We start from the raw sequence: 18,865 nt of genomic DNA, 5'->3' as shown, positions 1-18,865 counted from the left end.
TCTTTTTTTAACACTTCCAGCACAGACAAATTGTTTGATTATTTTTTTTCGAACGGATTCTACTCAAACCGTTCTTATTTCCTTGAAACTCAGTGACTTATTGATTCTGCCTCGCACACCCTTCTTTCAATATCTCTTCTTTTTCAGTTGAAAATTGCTAAATTTGAGAGTGTGTGTCGGTATCATTGATTGTCCCGCAAAGTAAAAAATGTATAATCCATACAAAACAAAGATAGAGCTTCATTTTTGTGAATCACAATTTTTCTGAACGGACACTCCCCAGAGAGTTAGGTTCATTTTTAGGGCACAGCTCAAAAATCACTTTTTTGGTACGATTGGAGGGAAAAATTAATTGTCGATATGTAAGAACAAATCAGTGATACCGTACAAAAAGGTTTCAATTTAAAAAATGGAGCTCTTCTTGTGATGTGTATGACCCATTAAAAACTTTCTTGGTGGGACAACCAGTGATACTGTAACACTCTCTCAAATGTGTTCATTTTTAATTGAACAAATCCAAATTGTGTATCTTACTGCACGGTTATGTAGTTATGTTATCAACTAGGTGTGACTTAGTAAAGGAAACTGTTGTACTTCCACAATTTGATCTTGAAATTAGGTTTCTAACCTTCAGGGGATATGCTTGATATATGTACTATACTTGGTTTTAAAGCAACCTTGTCACTATCTCCTTTACCAAACCAACCGTTTGTTTTATTTCTCTCGTTCAAAGTTGTTTTTCACTCCGTTTGAACTTACTGATGAAATCGTCCCTAACTGGATCACACATAGAAAATCTGAATGATTCTTGCTCTGAAACGAAACTATGTGTTTTTCTAATCTTGGTGGTTTCAACTCTTCTTAGTTCATCTCACTTTTCAAACTAAATATAAAACGTTGCAGAACTTCTACCTTCTGCTCTTCAAAACCATTCAAAATGGCCAACATCGCACCTATCGCATTTGACGTAAGCCTTTATTGTTACTCGTTTGGTTATCAAAATCTAATTATGTTTTCAGAACAACCCTAATGACTTCAAAGATGATTCATTGTTGAAATTCCCTATTGGTGTAAAATTAGTGCGAGTAAAAGGGTTAGTTACTTTGAAAGTTACATTCTAACAAAATAATATTTTCTTTATATCAGCTTTCTTAGAGCAAATTAGTGCTTAGTTTGAGTTCTCTACCTAAAATTTCTATAACTCTTCAGAGAGTGCTTGTAAAAAAATAGTCAACTACAAAACTAGAGCTCTATGCTTGATCTGAAAATCAGTCCGAAGCGTGTTAAGACATCTCAAAGTGCCAAAAATCGCTCATCGTCTTTTTCTTTCTCAGTATATTTCAATAGAAATTCCCTTGGTCTGCGTGAAACAAATATTTTAACAAATATTCTAGGCTTCAAAAAAATCCAAAAATTAACATTCACGATGACGACAAACATAATTTCTATTGAGATGTACTGAAAAACTGCACGACGAGGAACGATTTTTGAGTTTTTAGGTCTCATAACTAGCTTTAGACTCATTTTCGGACATGGCTCCAAGAGAATGATCTCTTTCCTCGGTTTTCTGAATCTATTCTAATAAAAAAGTATTCAATTTACGAATATTGGTGTCCCTCTTTTTATGTGTAAGTCTATAAAATCAAAAAAAATTGGTTTACAGGTGCGGATGTAAAGGGTTGAAAAAATGCACCACCGACAAGTGCTCGAATTTCTTCCAAAAAACTGAGTGCCAATCACGTTGTGCATGCGGAAATCGGAAGTTCTCAAAAACAAGGAAAGTATTTAAATATGCAGTCCAAATGGCGGGAGATAACAAAGGGTGGGGCCTTTTTGCGACCAAAAGAATAGAAGCTGGAGAGTTTATCACTTCTTACATCGGAGATGTCATCACCAAAGAGGAGAAGGATAGAAGATTTGAAGAATACAAAAACAGAGGAATCAAGCATAACTACATGATCCAAGCTGGGAAATATCACATAGATCCCACTTTCTACGGAAACAAGGCGAGATTCGCAAACCACTGTTGTGACCCAAATGTGATTGTGGAAAAGTGGACAATGGACCGTGCTCCTCAAGGGTTCAAAGCGCTGGCGTTTGTGGCCTGTAAACCCATTGAAGAAGGACAGGAAATCACTTTTGATTACAAATTTGATTATGATAAGTAAGATTTTCAAAGCACAAAAAAAATTTTGAAACTTCATTTTTCAGAGAAAATGCCCAACCGTGCCACTGTGATGCGGGAAACAAGTGTAATAAATGGATTGGGAAGGCTCCACCAAAAAATTGAAAATATATCTGATTCTCACACAGTAAGTTTATTTTTATTATTAAATTGATTTTACCTACGATCATGTTTTTCCAGAAATGATCACTTCCTCTCATCATGCCAACATTGTCCGCCAACCGTCTTGTGATTATATCAAAGTCAAAATGTAGTCAGTCATGATATTTTCACATCATAATGTATGCGTTTCGATGAGTTCATTTTCATATTTCAAGAATCGTTTAATTTGATGTACAACCCGCTAAGAACGAGCGCCAGAAGTATGGTCAGTGATAGGTTTAAAGGAAATTGGCGCGGTGGCTTAAAAATTCGACTTTGGCCGTGTTGATTTATAAAATTTTAACGAAAATTTTGATAATCTGTGTTGTATTTTTCAATAAATTCAATGGAGTTTATTGGCAATTATCAATAGAGAAGCATCAAAAACTATTGAAAACAAAAACAGAAATTGTACAGTACCGGACAAAAAGGTATCAACTTTGACTGTTTTCAGTGGAAAATGACTAACTTTGACAGTGTGTCATAGTAATTCTGAATGTCACACCAAGAAAATGATTTAATGAATCAATTAGATTGTACGTAGAGTTTCATTTTTGTAGTTGACAACTTTTTTGTACGGACACTCCCGAGTAATGGTCATTTTAAGACGACTGCTCAAAATTCGCACTATTTTACACTGAAATTGGTCGATTTGAGGGAGAAATTACTTTGCAAAGATTTAACTCTCTAGGGAGTGTCCGTACAAAAAAGTTGTCAACGACAAAAATGAAGATCTATCTTTGATTTGTATGATCCATTAAAAATCTGCTTGATGGGACAATCAGAATTACTATGGCACACTCTCAAAGTTGGGCATTTTCCACTGAAAACAGACAAAGTTGATACCTTTTTGTCCGGTACTGTAGCATACCTCAAAACCCAATTTTACCGAGAAAAAAAATTTCCAGAACCTTCTCACTGACTACACTTTCCGGCGCTTGCTTTCATTGGGTTGTGCACCGAATTATAAAAGAAACTGTTGATGTATGAAAAATAAACTTGCCAAAATGCATACATTATAATGTGAAAGTATCATAACTGACCACAATACGCCTTCCATGTTACTTAATACGTATTCTTCTTTAATTGTTACTGTTTTGTTTCATATTCTGTTGTTTTGTTGTCTCCCTTCTGTTTAAAATAATACACAAGTTGATTAATTCTGTTTATTGATATTTGGGTTCTTTTCTGGGAACATCCTGTTGACTCCAACAAACGTATTTGAATTCAACCTTTATAAAATAATACATAATACCTTAAGATGACCTTCATTTTAAAACAATGGCAGACAATCCAAATCGTTTTTGGCTGTGTACATCAATTTTTTGTCTAACGAGAACGACGTTTGATAAGATCGAACTAAATGAGAAAGAAAAAAAACTGTTGAAGGTCACCTTTCCGTTCGCGGAGAGATGAAAAGTGTAATAGAGATGTGTGAAAAATGCGATTTGTCCGATCGAATGATTACACTTAGATAAGAAAGACCACCCATTGGATTATTGGGTAGTAGTATTTGAAAAACTGTGAAATGTGGTTATTGAGTTTATTCCATTACAATTTATCAAATATCTAGAAAAAGGTTATAGTGTTCAGATTCTTCAAAAGTTATGACATGGGTAATTGGAATAGGAGAATTGGTCATTGAAGTTCCAAGTGTCCCACTGTGCTTGATCAGCCTGATAATGATACTGGAGCATATTGGGATTTGAAACCAAATCAGGATGCATGTTTGAAGTCGAAACAAAATCAGGATGCACATCTGGGCTTGAACCGAAACTGGGATGCATGTGTGGGCTTGAACCAAAAACAGAATACATGTCCGGGCTTGAAACAAGATTCGGATACATATTTGGACTTGAACCGGAACCAGAATGTATACTTGGGCTCGAACCAAAACCAGAATGCATAGTTGGGCTCAAACCGGATTCGGAATAAATGCTTGAGCTGGAACTGGTATCAGTCTTCATGTTTGAGCTCGAATTAAGATTAAGATGCATGTTTGCGCCCGAACCAAAAGCAGGATGCGTATTTGGGCCTAAACCAAAACCGGGATGCATGTTTGGGGTAGAACCAAAATCAGGATGCATAGGTGGGCTCGATCCGAAATCGGCATGCATGTTTGGATCCAAATCGAAAGTAGGATAAGTGTTGTTGTAAGCAGGGATAGCCTGTCCGTTGTTTGTTGGATAAAATTGCATATGTGACTGATCTGCTTTTTCGACGACACGGTTCGGGAGATCAACTGTAGGTGTGCTTGCTTGCTGCAGCGGTGAAACATTGCAGGTTGATGTTCCGTCATATTGATTTGCAACAACAGATTCGTCAGCATGTGTTGTTTGAGTAGCTTCCACATCCGGCTTCTGTATAACTTCGGATGTTTTCGATGCTGTACTATTCTCGCTTGCGTGACAATCTCTGAAACAACATAAAACAATTCAAACACATAATTTCTTTAATTTACGGGCAAAGCACAATGTCAAGAACGTCGGATCCAGTAAATGTGTTAGAACATTTTATGCACCTGTGGTAACAATTTTGTTCAGGTTCCTTTGCAGGGATATCCTTTCTGAAAATAACCAATTGATTGTTTAACAAATTTAGTTTTGAAAAAAACTCACTTTGGTTTTTTATTCGGGAGTTCGCCTGCCTCCTCCTTCATCCTATAGCATGGCCTGCAAACATTCCCAAAAGAAATTCGTTTATAATTGAAGGAGAACGTGCTATCGCATAGTGCGCACTTCTTGACAGCACTCTTTCTGAAAATCCAATTTAGTTGGATCTGATCTATTTTTTTCAAATTCTTACTTTTCAATCGGTGGAAAACTTCTCAAATAAACCCAATGATCGAAACATCCTCTGTAAAAAAGTGATTTAGCACCAATACTACAGGTTTGTTTCTTACTGGCAGAGGTTTGTGTGCATTTTCCTACCAGGTTTCAGACAACTTTCACATAATAATATTAGATTTGGGGAATATGAAGATTCTCTAAAGAATTTTTCCAGAGAGCTCAATCCGCTAAGGTTACTATCGTTATTATTCATGACGTTAACGTATCATGAACCGGAAACCCTGAAAATAGATAATTGAAAAGAAAGACCAAAGCTACAATAAGAAAATCTTTTGATTCCAAAAAAAGCCATATTGTTATCAAACGAGAAACACCTTTTCATGAAGTGATAGGTATTAACGAAGAAGTCTTTCAAACGGAAGAATGAGAAAGGACGAATTGAGAAGTAAAAGAAATGATTGATCGGAAAGGAATGAGTAGGAGGAGGCAGGGTTCTTTTTTTGTGAGGAATGCTGGTGAAGAACCTTCAAAACGTGACGATGTGGGGCTATCTTTTACTCGATCTTCAACTGACAGATATATTAGAATAAAAGCAAATTTACGATAAAGATAACCTTGAAGTAGTAAGGGTAAAGTTGAATTCTATTCAAGAGTAACTAGAAGGAAAAAGGGCATTTTGAAATCTCCTCTTATAAAAGGATGGGTGATGTATGAACTCTACAGCAAAGAAAACACAAATCACTATACAGTACTGTGCCTACAGTTTGGAGAGTGAAGAATTTTTATGAAATCATTTCTCTTACTTTTAAAAAAAAACAGTTTTCAATTTCAAGTTTTTATTTCTAAAGTCATTTGAGAAAGACAGCTACACATTGAACAAATTACAAAAAAGTGCCGGTCTAGCTTATTCAATAAGCGACGCAGGCGGTTGGGATCTTGACGGCTTCAACGAAGGAAGAAGTGTAGTCATCAAGTTGGAGTGGCTCTTGACGAGCTTCCTTCATCAGACGTCTAGCGTTGCTGCTGTGTCGTGGCATACAGGTGAAGTGAACCTTCTTGGTCTTCAAGTCTTCAGCCTCAAATCCACGTCTGCATTCAACGACTGGTTCCATTGAGAAGCAGATGCGGTGGGAGAATTCCTTGATTTGGGTCTTCTCGACAAGTCCTGCAATGAATTTTTGTAAACCATGTTGGTTGGGTATAACTTTGCTTACCGGATTTTTTCTGGGTCTTCTGGTTTCTTTTGGTTTGTCTTGGCTCCTCGCTTTCATAGGAGTACTCAGAGTCGTCGGATTCTTCCTCATCTCTGTCGTACTTTCTGTAGTTTTTCTTCTCGGTAAGACGTTCCTCCTCAGCCTCGCATTCCTCGTTCTTGAGAAGGTATGAGCGGTGGAACTCCTCCATGTCTTCGGTTTCGGTGTTGTCAGCGGTCATGAATTCGTTGGTTGACTGAAAATAGACATTGAATTATATTTTTTGCAGACACTGTATACCTCATCATCGTTGTTTCCGCAAAGTCCGCAAAGTTGGTTTTGACGGCTGTACGATGGGAGTTGGGTCTTGATGAGATATCCGTCGAAGCGAACCTCTCCTTCTGGGAGCTCGATGACGATGAAGGATTCTCCGAGTCTCTCGATTTGGTATTCAGCGAAGTCCTCTGATTGGATTCTCTTTCCGTCGACCTTGACGCGGATCTCTTCGTTTTGGAGTTGGGCAACGATTTCTTGTTCTCCACGGAGAACCTTGACAATCATCTCATCGGAGTTCTTCTCGGCCTTCTTGGAGAGAACGGCGAAAGTTGGCTCATCTGAGCAGTCCTTGGCGATGAGGGAGTAGCAGGTGGTGAGTGGGGTCTTGTAGAGGACATCATCGAAAGTACGGATTTGGTTCTTTTGGACCTTGCACTCGGCTCCGGAAGCCTCAGTGAGTTGGTACTTGGCGGAACGTTGAGCGATGGATGGAACATGGACACGTGGGATTTGGGTGTTCTTGAGCTCAACACGTTGCTCTGGGGTTTGAACGGTGACGTTAACGTATTGACGGGTGAGTGGCTCGACGGTGAGTTGGAAGACAACACGGCTTTCCTCGTTGTCCTCTGGGCGGCTGGAAACGGTCCAGAAGTTGTAGGCCTTGACGAGGTCGAAGTAACGGGAGACAACTTGTTCGGTTTCCTTGGTGAGCTTGTACTCAGCAACAACGTTGACCTGGTTGAGACGAGCGGCCTTGATCAAGAGCTCGTATTCTGGGAGTCCGTTGGATTGACGCTCCATGTTGCGCTCGTACTTCTTTTGTTCCTTGGATTGTTGGAGTTGGGCGTTGATGGTGATCTCGTTCTTCTTTTGGGATCCCCAGGTGGAGGTGAGGGAGAGTTGAACTTCACGGTGTGGTTGTTCACGGAGTTGACGGAGGGAAGATGGCATCTCTGGGCGGATGGCGAGAAGTTGGGAGCGGAGAGTCCATTCCTTGGTCTCCTCGAAGATTGGGGAGCGGCTAACTTCCATGTTCCATTGGCACAAACGGAGCTGCTTGTCGCAGACGGTGGTGAGCTCGGTGTTCATGTTGTAGTCGCGTGGAGCCTCAAGCTTGAGGGTGATGGTGTGCTTGTATCCTTGCTCCTTTTGGATGTTCTTGACCATCTTGGAGAAATACTCACGACGGTTCTCGGTGTTGTCTTGCTCGAGCTCGAACTCCTTCTCGAAGATCTTGTCAAACTTGATTTGGGAGAGTTCAGCTTTCTCGAGTGGGGAGACGGTAAGGCGGGCAACGAATTCAGCTGGACGATTCTTGTTCTCTACGGAGACCTCGAAGTCTTGTTCGGCGAGGAGCCAGTTCTCAACGGTTTGTTGTCTGAAGATGTTTCCACGGGTAGAAACCTCGAGTCCAAGGAAGTTGTGAACCTTCTCGATCTCTTCGGTGTATTGGCGCCATTGTGGAACGGAGACAGTTCTCTCTTCAGCCTCAACATTCTCGAATTTCGAGAATCCTGGGTGACGGAGGAAGACAACTGGGCGAGTGGTGAGGGAGATGACCGATTTTTGGTTCTCTGGGACGATAACCTTGTAGACAAGTTCGAAGTTTCTCTTCATCTCGGCAACAACGTTGATCTTGACTGGAACAAAGGCATGGAGGGATTGGACAGTCTTGACTCCTTGCTCGAAAAGTGGAGTGAACATTCTCATCTCGTAAACGTGGGTGGCAGCAACCGATGGGCGAGCCTCAACGGTCAAGCGGAGTTCAGTTCCATCGAGTTCAAGGGAGAGTTTTCCTTCAGCCGACATGACAGTTGGGATCTTTCCGGAGACAACGAGTGGGAGTCCAAGAGTGGTTGGGAATTTGCGGATAACCTCATAGAAGAAAGCGGCGTGGTGGGTCTCGAAATCAAGATCTTGGTTAAGGGCACGACGAATCTCGCTGAACTTGATCTCTCCGTTGCGGACGAATTTCTCAACAAGGCTTTCGATGAGTTGGGAGTCGATTGGGAGAACGGCATAATCCATATCCTTGTAGCGGAGGTAGATCATGGCGAAGGCGTCCTTCTCGTCACGGGTGGTTGGGCGAGCACGGATGTTCATCTTTTGGGCGAGCTCCTTGAGAAGCTTAATTCCGGTTTGGATGCGGCGTCCGCGGACAACGGTGGTGGATTCCTTCTCAAGAGACTCGAGCTTTTGGAGAGCCTTGTAGAGGTATTGGTCCATGTTCTGTTGGGAGAATCCGATTTGGGCGAAGTACTTGATCCAGTTTCCTCCAAAAACGGCGTCAAGAGAGGCGTGGAGGTCCTTTGGCAAGAATGAGTTCTTCTCGAAGATAGCGGCAAAGTCGAATTGAGCTCCGGAGAAAGCATTCTGGACGAAAAGTGGAAGTTGAGCGTAGGCGGAGGAAATCATCTGTTGTTGTGGCTCGTAGCGGGTGAAGGAGAGAACCTTAGAGCAATCCTTGGCGACACGTTCGTAACATGGGTTGGTGGATTGAGCGAAGTGGCGGATCATTTGGTGGGTAAGAGCAGCAACTTGTTGGTTGGACTCCTTCTCCATCTGAGAGACGACTTGGACGAGGAGTGCCTCTTCTGGGCGGGTGTGCATCATTCTCCAGAGAGCAAGCATACGGATTTCTGGCTCGTATTGACGGTTCTTGTAGATTGGGAGGAGAACCTTTTGGATCTTGCGTGGCATGGAATCCTTAAGGAGTCTGAGGGCATCGATTGCTTCCTTGCGGACTGGGAGTGGTTGGCGCTTGTCAACAATGATCTCGTTGAGTTGGTTGACAGAAATATCGAGTCCAGCGTTTCCGATGGTCTTGAGGGCCAAAATCTTCTCGTATGTGGTCTCAGCTTCCTCATATTGTTGCATGAAGACACGGAGGAACTTTTGCTTGATTTCACGTTTGTCTTCACGGACGAGTGGGCTGATGTTTTTGTTGTCAACGATTCCGCGGACAACAGATCCAGTGGCTAGCCAGACGGATTGACGGATAACTTGACTGTTCTTGGCGACACGGGAGTTAGCGAACTTGATGAGGGACTCAGCAATAGCCTCGGATGGGAATGGAGTCTCTTGGATAGACTTGAGGAGTTGAGCGATCTTAACTGGAGTGACCTCGCTTTGTTCGATGTGAGCGAGCAAGTGCTCAATGGTGTTCTTGGTTCCGGAGACGGCAAGGACGTGCTCGAAGAGGGATTGAATCTGAAAATTGTCATTTCACTACTGTACTCTGTGAGTTTCTTATTACCTTCTTGTCAGACTTGACGTAGAGAGTGTCATGGATCTTTTCAAGTTGAGAAATGGTGCAGGTGCGGAAAAGACGAACGAGTTGCGCGAAGAAGTGAGCGGTCTCTGGCATGTTGTGCTCTTCCTCTTGGATTCTGTCAACGATGGTCTTGATGAGCTTGATCTTCTTGTCAAGTGGGAACTTTTCGAATGGCTCGAACTCAGCCTTGTTTCCGTTCTTGAAGAAATCCTCAACAAGTTGTTCCCAGCGGGAAGAGTAGATGATATCTTCCTTCTCTCCATTGACCTGAAAATATTTATAAGTAAGAATTTTCGAAATTCTTTACTCACCTTCTTGATGTGGTTCTTGATGAAGTGGCTCTCTTCAAGCATGAGTTTGGAGCGGGTCTCAGTCTTCATGACTTCCTGTCCGTTGACATTGACGGTGTAGAGGGAGCGAACCTCGGACTCCTTGAGCTCATTGTTTTCCAAAACGTAGGTGTAGACAGTTTGTGGGCGGATGACTTCGGTCTCCTTCTCGCACTCTGGGCACTCAGAAGAGAAACGGAGTCCGTAGGCGGTTTCGGAACGCTCGGTGCACTTGTTGAAGTTGATGGATTTGGTGATGATGGTCTTCTTCTGCTCACGGACAATGGTGTAGGCGACTTGGCATTCTCCCTCGAGGGTCTTCTCAGTGGTGAAGAAAGAACGGTTTTCCTCGGTGGATTCCTTGTCTTCGTAAGACTCAAGTCTCTCCATCTCGTGTCTTGGGGCAATTGGGTTGAAGGAGATCATGTTGAGAACGGCTCTCTTCATGTTCTTTGACCATTCCTCGTCTTCCTTCTCAAATTGAATCTCGGAGATGAGTCCGTTTCTGAGTTGGGCACGGACTGGGAGCTCAAGCATTTGCTTGTACTCGTCAGAAAGCTCACGTTGCTCCAAAGAGTTCAATGATGGCATCTGCTCGGATTCTGGGAGGTGGGAAGCGGCCAAACGGATCTTGATGAGTTGAAGGGCAATAGTGCGGTCATCAACCAATTGAATACGGGCACGAGCAGAAATACGGGTTTGGGAATGTTCAGAAGAGGTGACTGGGAGTCCAGAGAGAACGAGCCCATCGAGCTTGTAATGGTAGTCGGTTTTCGGCTCAAAGGTGCGCTCAAAAACTGGGGTGGAGGCCAAGGCCAGGGCCACAAGAGAGGCGATGATGATCGACCTCATGACTGAAGAGTGAAGATTCGTTTCCAAAGGCATGCTTTTATACAAGCTGCAATTGACATGTTCTCGAATTTTCAAAATTGAAACCAACGATATGATGGGTTTAGCGCAGTGATAATGATTCCAGATGACAGATTGACATAGCTCGTGACATTTCAACACCCTAATCGACGTTTTCTTGGAACAGCCTTCTATCAAATCTGCCCTTTTTGTATTTCGACCCGGTTTCCAGCAGAAAAACTATTTTTGATTCACTCAAATTTTATTTCTCTCTATTTAATGACAGTGTCATGCAAATTGCATTGTGAAATTTAAGAAAAACAACAGTTTTAGGCAGTTTCTTTCTAATCTGTCTCACTTTCGGCTTCAGCGAGTTAACAAGATCATTTTCTCAACTGGATATGTGAAATATATTTTTTTACTTCATTCGTCTCAGTCATATGCAGTACCGGCCAAAAATATATCATATTTTGCCTTTTCCAGTTGGAAATGCCCAGCTTTGAGAGTGTGTCATAGTAAAACTAACTGTCCCACAAATGGGATTTTTATGGGATCGAACAGACCAAGAGTAGAACTTCATTTTTGTAGTTGACAACTTTATTGTACGAACACTTCCTAGAGAGTTATGATCATTGTTAGACGACAGCTCAAAAAGCGCACGCTTTGACACTGAAATAAGTCGATTTGAGTGAGAAATTACTTTGTTGATATGTAACTTGCTAGGCTACGGTACAGGGAAGTCATCAACTATAACAATGGAGTTCTACTCTTGATCTGTTTGATCTCATAAAAAGTTATTTTATGGGACAGTTAGTTTTACCAAGATGCACTCTCGAAAAGGCATTTTCAACTGGAAAAGGCAAAATATAATATATTTTTGGCCGGTACTATGTATATTTTCTCATATTCGATGTCTTAAGTATAATCAAATGTTGTTTGAACTTTATTCTGGTGTTGGAAATTATAAAAAACACCTTGTGGAATCATTTTCCATTTGTTGAAGATCCTCAATGTTTGTTATTGTGTCATCACGTGTAGGTGTATACATGTTTATGCCATATGTAAGTTACCTAAAGTTTTTCTGAGCACTTGAAGGTGTCACAAATGTGACCATCTACACAAACTAGAAAGTCATTGAGCCAATTATTTTACTTGGCATTTCAATGTCACAAGAGTCACAAAAATTATCACAAGCTGAAGCACCTAGGTGTGCCAGTTTTTCAATGTTATCAATGAAAGTCTAGGCTATCAAATTTTAAGTGTCTTGATGTTTCGCAACTTTCAGAATGATCTGGAACGAAAGATAACAGATAGTAAACTTTGAATTCAGCTATAGACTTTTTAGTATACGTATTAAAAATGTTAAATACTTTTTGATGGTTATCGGGCTGACCTTCAAAACTAAGAACCAATTAAAGTTTATTCAAAAACTCGATTAAAAATGTCAAATTAGTTGGATGGGCACTCCTTGAGCTTTCTGCAGACGTCTTCTGGGGCAGTTCCTCCCTCGAGCTCGTTGATGATGGGGTCAAGTTTGGAGTTTCCGTACTTCTCGCATTCCTTCTCAGCGAATGGAATGGCTCCGAGGTCCTTCTTGCATTCAGCGTCGAACTTCTGGAAACAAAATATAGATTCCAGGTCATTCTAGAGAAACTGATGGAAACTTACGTCTTCAACGGTGTGGGCCTCTCTGTCAGCTGGGTTTTCAGCAACACGAACTCCGACCTCGCACATGAGGCAGTTCAAAGCTCCATCTTGTTCGGTTGGAACCTTTGGGAGGACAGCAAAGGAAGCAACAACGGCTACGAGAGCAAGGAGACAGAAGAGGGTCTTCATTCTGGAATATTGTTTTGAGATTTTGAGATGAGACTGTATATAAAACTGTGAATTGACAGGAATCAAGATGGGTTTACTGATAATTCATCGAGAACCAAACTAAAGAAGTGATAAGAATGAAAAAGACAGAGCTTATCATTGCAACTTTGTCATTATGGGGATGGTTTTTATATCAACTCTCGACAAGGAAATAGTACGTGCTTACCCTGACGAAAACGTGAATCGCATGATTAGACTCCGCCTATTTTTTATGGTCTGTTGATAACCCGATAATCCGGAATCCTCGAGTTCTTTAGTCTGTCTGATAAGAGATTCCAATGTTTACAATTTCAGAGAAACGTATTCCTTAGTTAAATATTTTCCAGTTCATATATTCTTTATTGTTAATTTTGAAATGGTTTTTGAAGTATTAGAAATCAAAAATTGAGAGAACCGAGCGGTAATACGTGATTCAATAAGAAAACAGTAACATTATGACAATTAAAGAGGAAAATTGAAAAGAAAATTAGAGTACCCGATATCCAACGGGAATAAAGTACAGTAACAAGAGAAAACAATTTTTGATGATTTTTCGGTGTGGGGTGACATGAAAATACAGACGAAGCGAGAGTTTCAATTATCAGTTATACATAAAAATGCGGGAGGCATCTATTACGCACATACATACAAAGGTTGAAAATCAAACGAATTATTTGGAAGAGTAGAATTTTTTAAACGGCGAGAAAAGAAAAGTCATATCCGTTTTAAGTATGTATGAGGGCAAATTTTTTGATTGTGATCAATAGAGTTGTGTAGAAGAAGTGATGTGTTTGGAAGGGTTATGGGTTACAGTATTTGGCGAGAATTGGAGCATTGTCACGGAGTTGATTTGGTTCAATTGTTAGATGGGGGAAATTGTTTTTCATCGGGATCAGTAAGGGCCCTGAAAACAAATTGTTAGATTAAGCATATAGCATTCAAAAGTTTAAAAAACTATTTTAAAATTGAAGTAATCACGATATTTCTATATTTCTAGTCTACAATTTGTGAAGTCAATCAAAATGGTTACAAAGGTTTTGAAAAGTTTTTTATTTCAATTATAATATTTTCCTTAGAAAACCTACCAAAAACGAATAGAAGAGTAATTCACACAATGCTGGTAGCAAAGTCGTTTTGGTTAAGTGCACCAGTGGGTGGGCGAGAGAAACTCGAAACGGTGTCGTCTGTTCCGTTTACAGCACGTAATATCGTGTTTCCAGTAGTCACTGTAGTCGACTTGATCGGAGCCTTCTGTAGTGTCCTATCAGCATACTGACTCTCTTTCGTAGCCACTCCGTACAAATTCGAAGACGTCGATGATGCTCCGTTTATCCGTGAATAGATCGCATTCGACCCTTGTGGTGATCCAGGTGTTGGTGTATAATTACTTCCGTGACTTGTTAGTGTGGAAGTTGGGGTAAAGCATTGTTCATCGTTTTGCGACGAGGTTGTTGTGCTGGTTAGCGATGACTGCAAAAGAGGTTGGGTGGTTAGGTTGAACTTGTGCCGAAAAATGATGTGAGTGAGAAATGTAAAACCAGGAAATATGAAGAGCCGATCATGCAAAAGGTGTTGTCACAAAAACAAAATCAGATAGACAAGATAACCTTATTATGTCCATTTGTATTGCTTGGCGGGTTCCATAATAGTTGTCCAGGTTGTCCTGGTGCAGCTCTCTGAGTGCCACCCCATTGAACAGTGTTTCCAGAACCAATTCCACTGGATCCATATATTCCACTTTCCTTGTTCTCAGAAAACGATGTGAGTTTTATGGCTGACCTTTGATAAGGAGACTGCTCTCTGTAAAATCAAAAAAAAATTAAACATGTCAATCACGTCTAGAATACCTGCTGACAAGGGGTTGAGGTGGAGGTACATTGATTCCAGATCGATCCGATAGAAGTGGCGACTGACGGATCGAGCTTAGTGATGGTTGTTGCGAATGTTGTGGTGGAGTCATATCTCGACGTTGGAGAGTGTTTTGTTGAAGACCGCCATAGCCATTAACACGGATTTGACTTCCTTGTGGAGTTACTTGGATTCGAGACTGAAATATTATATTTAATCGAATTTTTTTCCCTCATAATTCAATTTTTTCATAACTAAAGATTTCCCGCATGATGAGTTTCAACACGAGTTGCTCATCTCCAGTCAGCTGATGAGAAAACAATTCCTATTTCACAACATTTTCCGGGTTGTCTTTCAACTCACCACATTTGGAATTCTTGCGTAACTTCCGTATGTACTATCAACTCTTCCGTATGCACCCTCGCCGCTATCTCGTCGCTGTCCCATCATATGCTGCTGCTGCTCCTCTTTCTTTTGAATCGCCGTATACTGATTCCAGACATTGTCATGTACCATGGCGCCACGCTGGAGAGTTCCGCCACTTTGTCCGCGTTGTAGAGTACCCATTTGTCCATATTGTTGTTGCTGATTTCTTTGAATTGTGCCGAATTGACTTGGTCCTGGAGGAGAACTGTTTCCACGTTGCATGATTTGAGAATTGGTCATTTGAGCTTGACTGATGTTACGACCACCATTCTGGAAAACGTAATTGTAAAATTTTCTTTTCGCAACTATTATTTTGTACTTAAAAGTGCAAATATACTTACTGAGTGATAGCTCATTGTTTGTTGAGTGTCATCAGTTCCCATTCTCAACAATCTTGACATCTCCGGACTATTCTTCACGCCATCTACTTCAGTCAGAATCTTAGCACGTGTAGCAGGGCTCTGTTGACCTTGTTTCCAATATACATCATCTGGTGGACTGATTGATTCAAACTTTCCAGTATGGCAGGCACGGAGAAGAGATTGCTTCGCAGTTTGGTCGTCGGTAACATACATCTGGAAATTGAGACTATTAATATGGAATGGGGTAATTTATGGTTACCGTATCACGATGAACAACAAGAACCGAGTTTTTCATTTGTGATGGATTCTCGTTTCCACGAATTGGTCCAATAGCCATTCCTTTCTAAAATTAAAATACAGTTTGGATGATGATATAACATATCAAAATTCTGACAAATTGTGTTTTTTGTTTTTGTCAAAAATCTAGAAATCGCACTTACATTCAAACCATAGAACTGATGAACTTTGTGTGTAACATTAAAGTTCCAATCGCGTTTAAGTGTCATTCCAAGCCACATCAAAATCCAAGAGAACATGTAGATAACATCAATGATGATGCAAGTCAGGATCAACGCTTTCTGTTCGTGTTGGTAGAGAATCAGCAATGCATAAATGGTTGGACCAATCGCTGCAGCAACGATCACAAGAAGTGCAATAGCATCCATGTGTGGCAGATATCCATCACAGCACATTTTGTTTCCGTCTGTTCTGGTGAATGATCGTCTTCGATAGTCTCCATATTCACTTTGTCCCTGTGATGTTCTAGCAGCATTCCGATGTTGTACATTTAGAACATTAGCCTGAAACAGTTTATTTGAATTTCATTTTTCAGAATTACTCACATAATACTTATTGTATCCATAAGAGTACATTGCCATTGGTGCAAGAGTAGTCATGACAAGTCGAACCACAAACGATCCCAAGATAACATATGGATGATAAATATGTAATCCCAGTGGCTTGATTGGGCTGAGATACTGTCCAAGTCCAACAGGTCTCACATTATGAATGTTGGTTTCCTGGATTCGGAATAACACGGAGAACGAGATATATCCCCATATAACTTGCGCCGAGTAAATGACCAGGTGCAGTGAGAAAATCAAGCTGAAAGGTTTGGAAACTCTCCAGAATACTGCTGGGTAGGTGATGCCAAAAGCGACAAGAGCAATGAACAAGTTGACAAATTCCAGTGGGATTCCAAACAATTTCATGTGCATAAGAACTGGAAGGAGGTTTGGGGAAACTGGAAGTCCTGCGAGTTCATCAGCAGTGATTCTGAATCCTTGTAGTCTTGTCTCTCCAATCGGCAAGTTAGTGGCTAGTTGTCGAGAGCGTTGGTACAAAAAGTCTAGTTCAGTGTTCAGGAAGTCACCTGCAAGAAATTAGTTATTATATTCAATTTTAGGATTCTGAAATTCTCTAAACATTTTCACTTTGCAATTTGATACTCATTCATATATATCAAAAGCAATGAGGCGGATATCTATAAGTATTTGTGTCATATTCCCAATAATACCGTCCTTTCACTATTCTCAATAAGTGTGACTGTTGGCAGCCACTCGACACCAACGCTTCCCCCCGCTAGTAATTAGCATTTTTCATTGTTCTTGTGCGTGTTCAACGCGTTTTGAGGTGCGGTACGCGGTAGACATTGTGTCCTTGGGACCTTGTGTCGAGAAGAGTGTAAATCAAAGTGTAATGAGGATTATGTATGCACAATCCACATCAATCCCGGTGGAATTTCTCCCCGTTTCTCCTAGAATTCAATGTTTTGTTTGTGTTCTCAGGGGTTGTGTGTGCAGAATTCAATTTGAAGCATTGGTATTTGAAGGTTTTGAAATTGAAGATTGTGGATTGAAGACATTCTCGTCGATTTAATCGCCCAAAACAGATGTTTTATCGCTTTTTTCACGGGGGATGCGCCACTCCCTCATATTCAATCCACACATTTCACCACTCGGATTATATATCCCACTATGTCAACGAACCAGAGTTAACAAAACCATGTCGGAAGAGCTGAGAGAACATCAATTGTTGAGCTATCAACTGTGAAATGGCAATTATAACATGAAGTTGTTGGGGAAGTGGTGGAAGATGTTGCCAAAGAACCTTGAGAGCATGAACGCATCCTGAAATGTTATGTACGATTTAAAAGACACAATTTACATAATGCATCGGAAGGGGTGAGAGAGAAGAAGCAGATGAAATATGGCACGTTCTATGACGCCTCTAGGGACTCGATAATTACCGATTTTAATCTGAGCATCCGTCTCGTTCTACATGATACTAATACGAAAAGCTCTATTGTTAGCACTAACCAGATTTCTCTCCGTTCCTATTCCGAGACACTTCGATCACTCGTTCCTCACGATCAGCTAGTCGTTCGTTATCACCCGCAATGTTTCCAGACTTGAAAATACCACTGGCAAAGAATAAGAATGTTGCAATAATCGAGCTGAAGTAGATGATAGCATATGCCATGAGGTAGCCATAGGGATATCCTCCGGTCGGCCATTTTATTTCGTTGTATAGTCGGTATCTGAAATTTCACTGTTCGGTTTTCAGTTTTTTTTTAGTAAATTCCCCCACCTTTCGAATCCTAGGTAGAGCAGGTAACACTGCAGAAGTGTCGTTAATATTGTATACCATATCGAAGAGAGGTTATTCAACCTCGGTCGTATTCCGCAGGTCATTGTGTGTCTGAAATGAGGAAAAAGTACTAAAATTAATATCGAAATGAGTACGAGAATGAATCATAAAAGACATTCAAGCATATTCTTATTACCTTTTTCTATGACAAAAGAGGAAGTCGCAATTTGATCGAACCCAAGTCGTTGACGATGTGTAGTGGATGTTGGTTAACTGACAACTAGTCAAGTCCTCCTCTCATGCCCCTGGAAAACAGTAGACGTGTGATTTGACAAAAAGTGGAAGTGACAGTAATTGACGAGCACTTTGCGGAAAGGGTGTACCAAAAATGGAATGAGAAAAGGAAACGAGGAAACGGGGACGAGATTCATTACCAGCACACGCCAATATAGGAGGGGTAAGATCGGAATGAGAGAGAGAGAGAGTGCGAGGATATGGGCGAGGGCGGATGCGATTTGTTGGGGTCGGGTCGGCCACGCCCCGATTCTGCGGGGAGTTTTTTTTGTCAGTGAATTCCAGTGTAGCAACATACGTCTACTTCTACACAGATTCTCATTGATGCAATTGAAAGTGCGCCATTTTGCCTTGGGCAAGCAATAAAGAGTACATATATGAAGGGTGTGAATAATATCGGAAGGTCCAATAGACCGGAAATCGGATGATGGCAAAGGAAGAAAAGAAGAGGGCGCC

General features: G+C 41.0%; 6 protein-coding genes across 6 annotated transcripts; 2 read left to right on the top strand and 4 right to left on the bottom strand.

Moving 5' to 3' along the window:
* Window positions 1–937: 937 nt before the first annotated feature.
* On the top strand, window positions 938–2,290 carry GCK72_024834 (uncharacterized protein; the record flags this gene model as incomplete). The annotated part of the gene is made up of 4 exons (XM_003117737.2): window positions 938–967; window positions 1,020–1,093; window positions 1,664–2,164; window positions 2,212–2,290. The coding sequence occupies 4 exons, from the start codon at window positions 938–940 to the stop codon at window positions 2,288–2,290; spliced, it is 684 nt and encodes a 227-aa protein (XP_003117785.2).
* A 1,634-nt stretch (window positions 2,291–3,924) lies between these two features.
* On the bottom strand, window positions 3,925–4,985 carry GCK72_024833 (uncharacterized protein; the record flags this gene model as incomplete). The annotated part of the gene is made up of 3 exons (XM_003117622.2): window positions 3,925–4,741; window positions 4,788–4,892; window positions 4,945–4,985. The coding sequence occupies 3 exons, from the start codon at window positions 4,983–4,985 to the stop codon at window positions 3,925–3,927; spliced, it is 963 nt and encodes a 320-aa protein (XP_003117670.2).
* A 1,038-nt stretch (window positions 4,986–6,023) lies between these two features.
* Window positions 6,024–11,039, bottom strand: GCK72_024831 (uncharacterized protein; the record flags this gene model as incomplete). The annotated part of the gene is made up of 5 exons (XM_053736074.1): window positions 6,024–6,280; window positions 6,330–6,564; window positions 6,609–9,794; window positions 9,841–10,125; window positions 10,170–11,039. 5 exons carry the CDS (start codon window positions 11,037–11,039, stop codon window positions 6,024–6,026), a joined length of 4,833 nt encoding a protein of 1,610 aa, XP_053579640.1.
* GCK72_024832 (uncharacterized protein) lies at window positions 7,080–10,643 on the top strand (the record flags this gene model as incomplete). Its single annotated transcript, XM_053736075.1, has 5 exons — window positions 7,080–8,888; window positions 8,976–9,428; window positions 9,567–9,824; window positions 9,886–10,141; window positions 10,195–10,643. 5 exons carry the CDS (start codon window positions 7,080–7,082, stop codon window positions 10,641–10,643), a joined length of 3,225 nt encoding a protein of 1,074 aa, XP_053579641.1.
* Window positions 11,040–12,485: 1,446 nt separating the features above from the next.
* GCK72_024830 (uncharacterized protein) lies at window positions 12,486–12,872 on the bottom strand (the record flags this gene model as incomplete). The annotated part of the gene is made up of 2 exons (XM_003117504.2): window positions 12,486–12,650; window positions 12,705–12,872. 2 exons carry the CDS (start codon window positions 12,870–12,872, stop codon window positions 12,486–12,488), a joined length of 333 nt encoding a protein of 110 aa, XP_003117552.1.
* Window positions 12,873–13,997: 1,125 nt separating this feature from the next.
* On the bottom strand, window positions 13,998–18,219 carry GCK72_024829 (uncharacterized protein; the record flags this gene model as incomplete). Its single annotated transcript, XM_053736073.1, has 11 exons — window positions 13,998–14,360; window positions 14,498–14,690; window positions 14,738–14,937; window positions 15,102–15,434; window positions 15,506–15,739; window positions 15,786–15,869; window positions 15,967–16,326; window positions 16,369–16,898; window positions 17,515–17,655; window positions 17,845–18,065; window positions 18,116–18,219. 11 exons carry the CDS (start codon window positions 18,217–18,219, stop codon window positions 13,998–14,000), a joined length of 2,763 nt encoding a protein of 920 aa, XP_053579639.1.
* Between the last annotated feature and the right edge of the window lie 646 nt (window positions 18,220–18,865).

Source organism: Caenorhabditis remanei, chromosome X, assembly GCF_010183535.1.
Source record: "Caenorhabditis remanei strain PX506 chromosome X, whole genome shotgun sequence".
NCBI lineage: Eukaryota > Metazoa > Nematoda > Chromadorea > Rhabditida > Rhabditidae > Caenorhabditis > Caenorhabditis remanei.
Note: the sequence above shows the minus strand (reverse complement) of the source record. Positions and strands in the feature narration are given on the sequence as shown.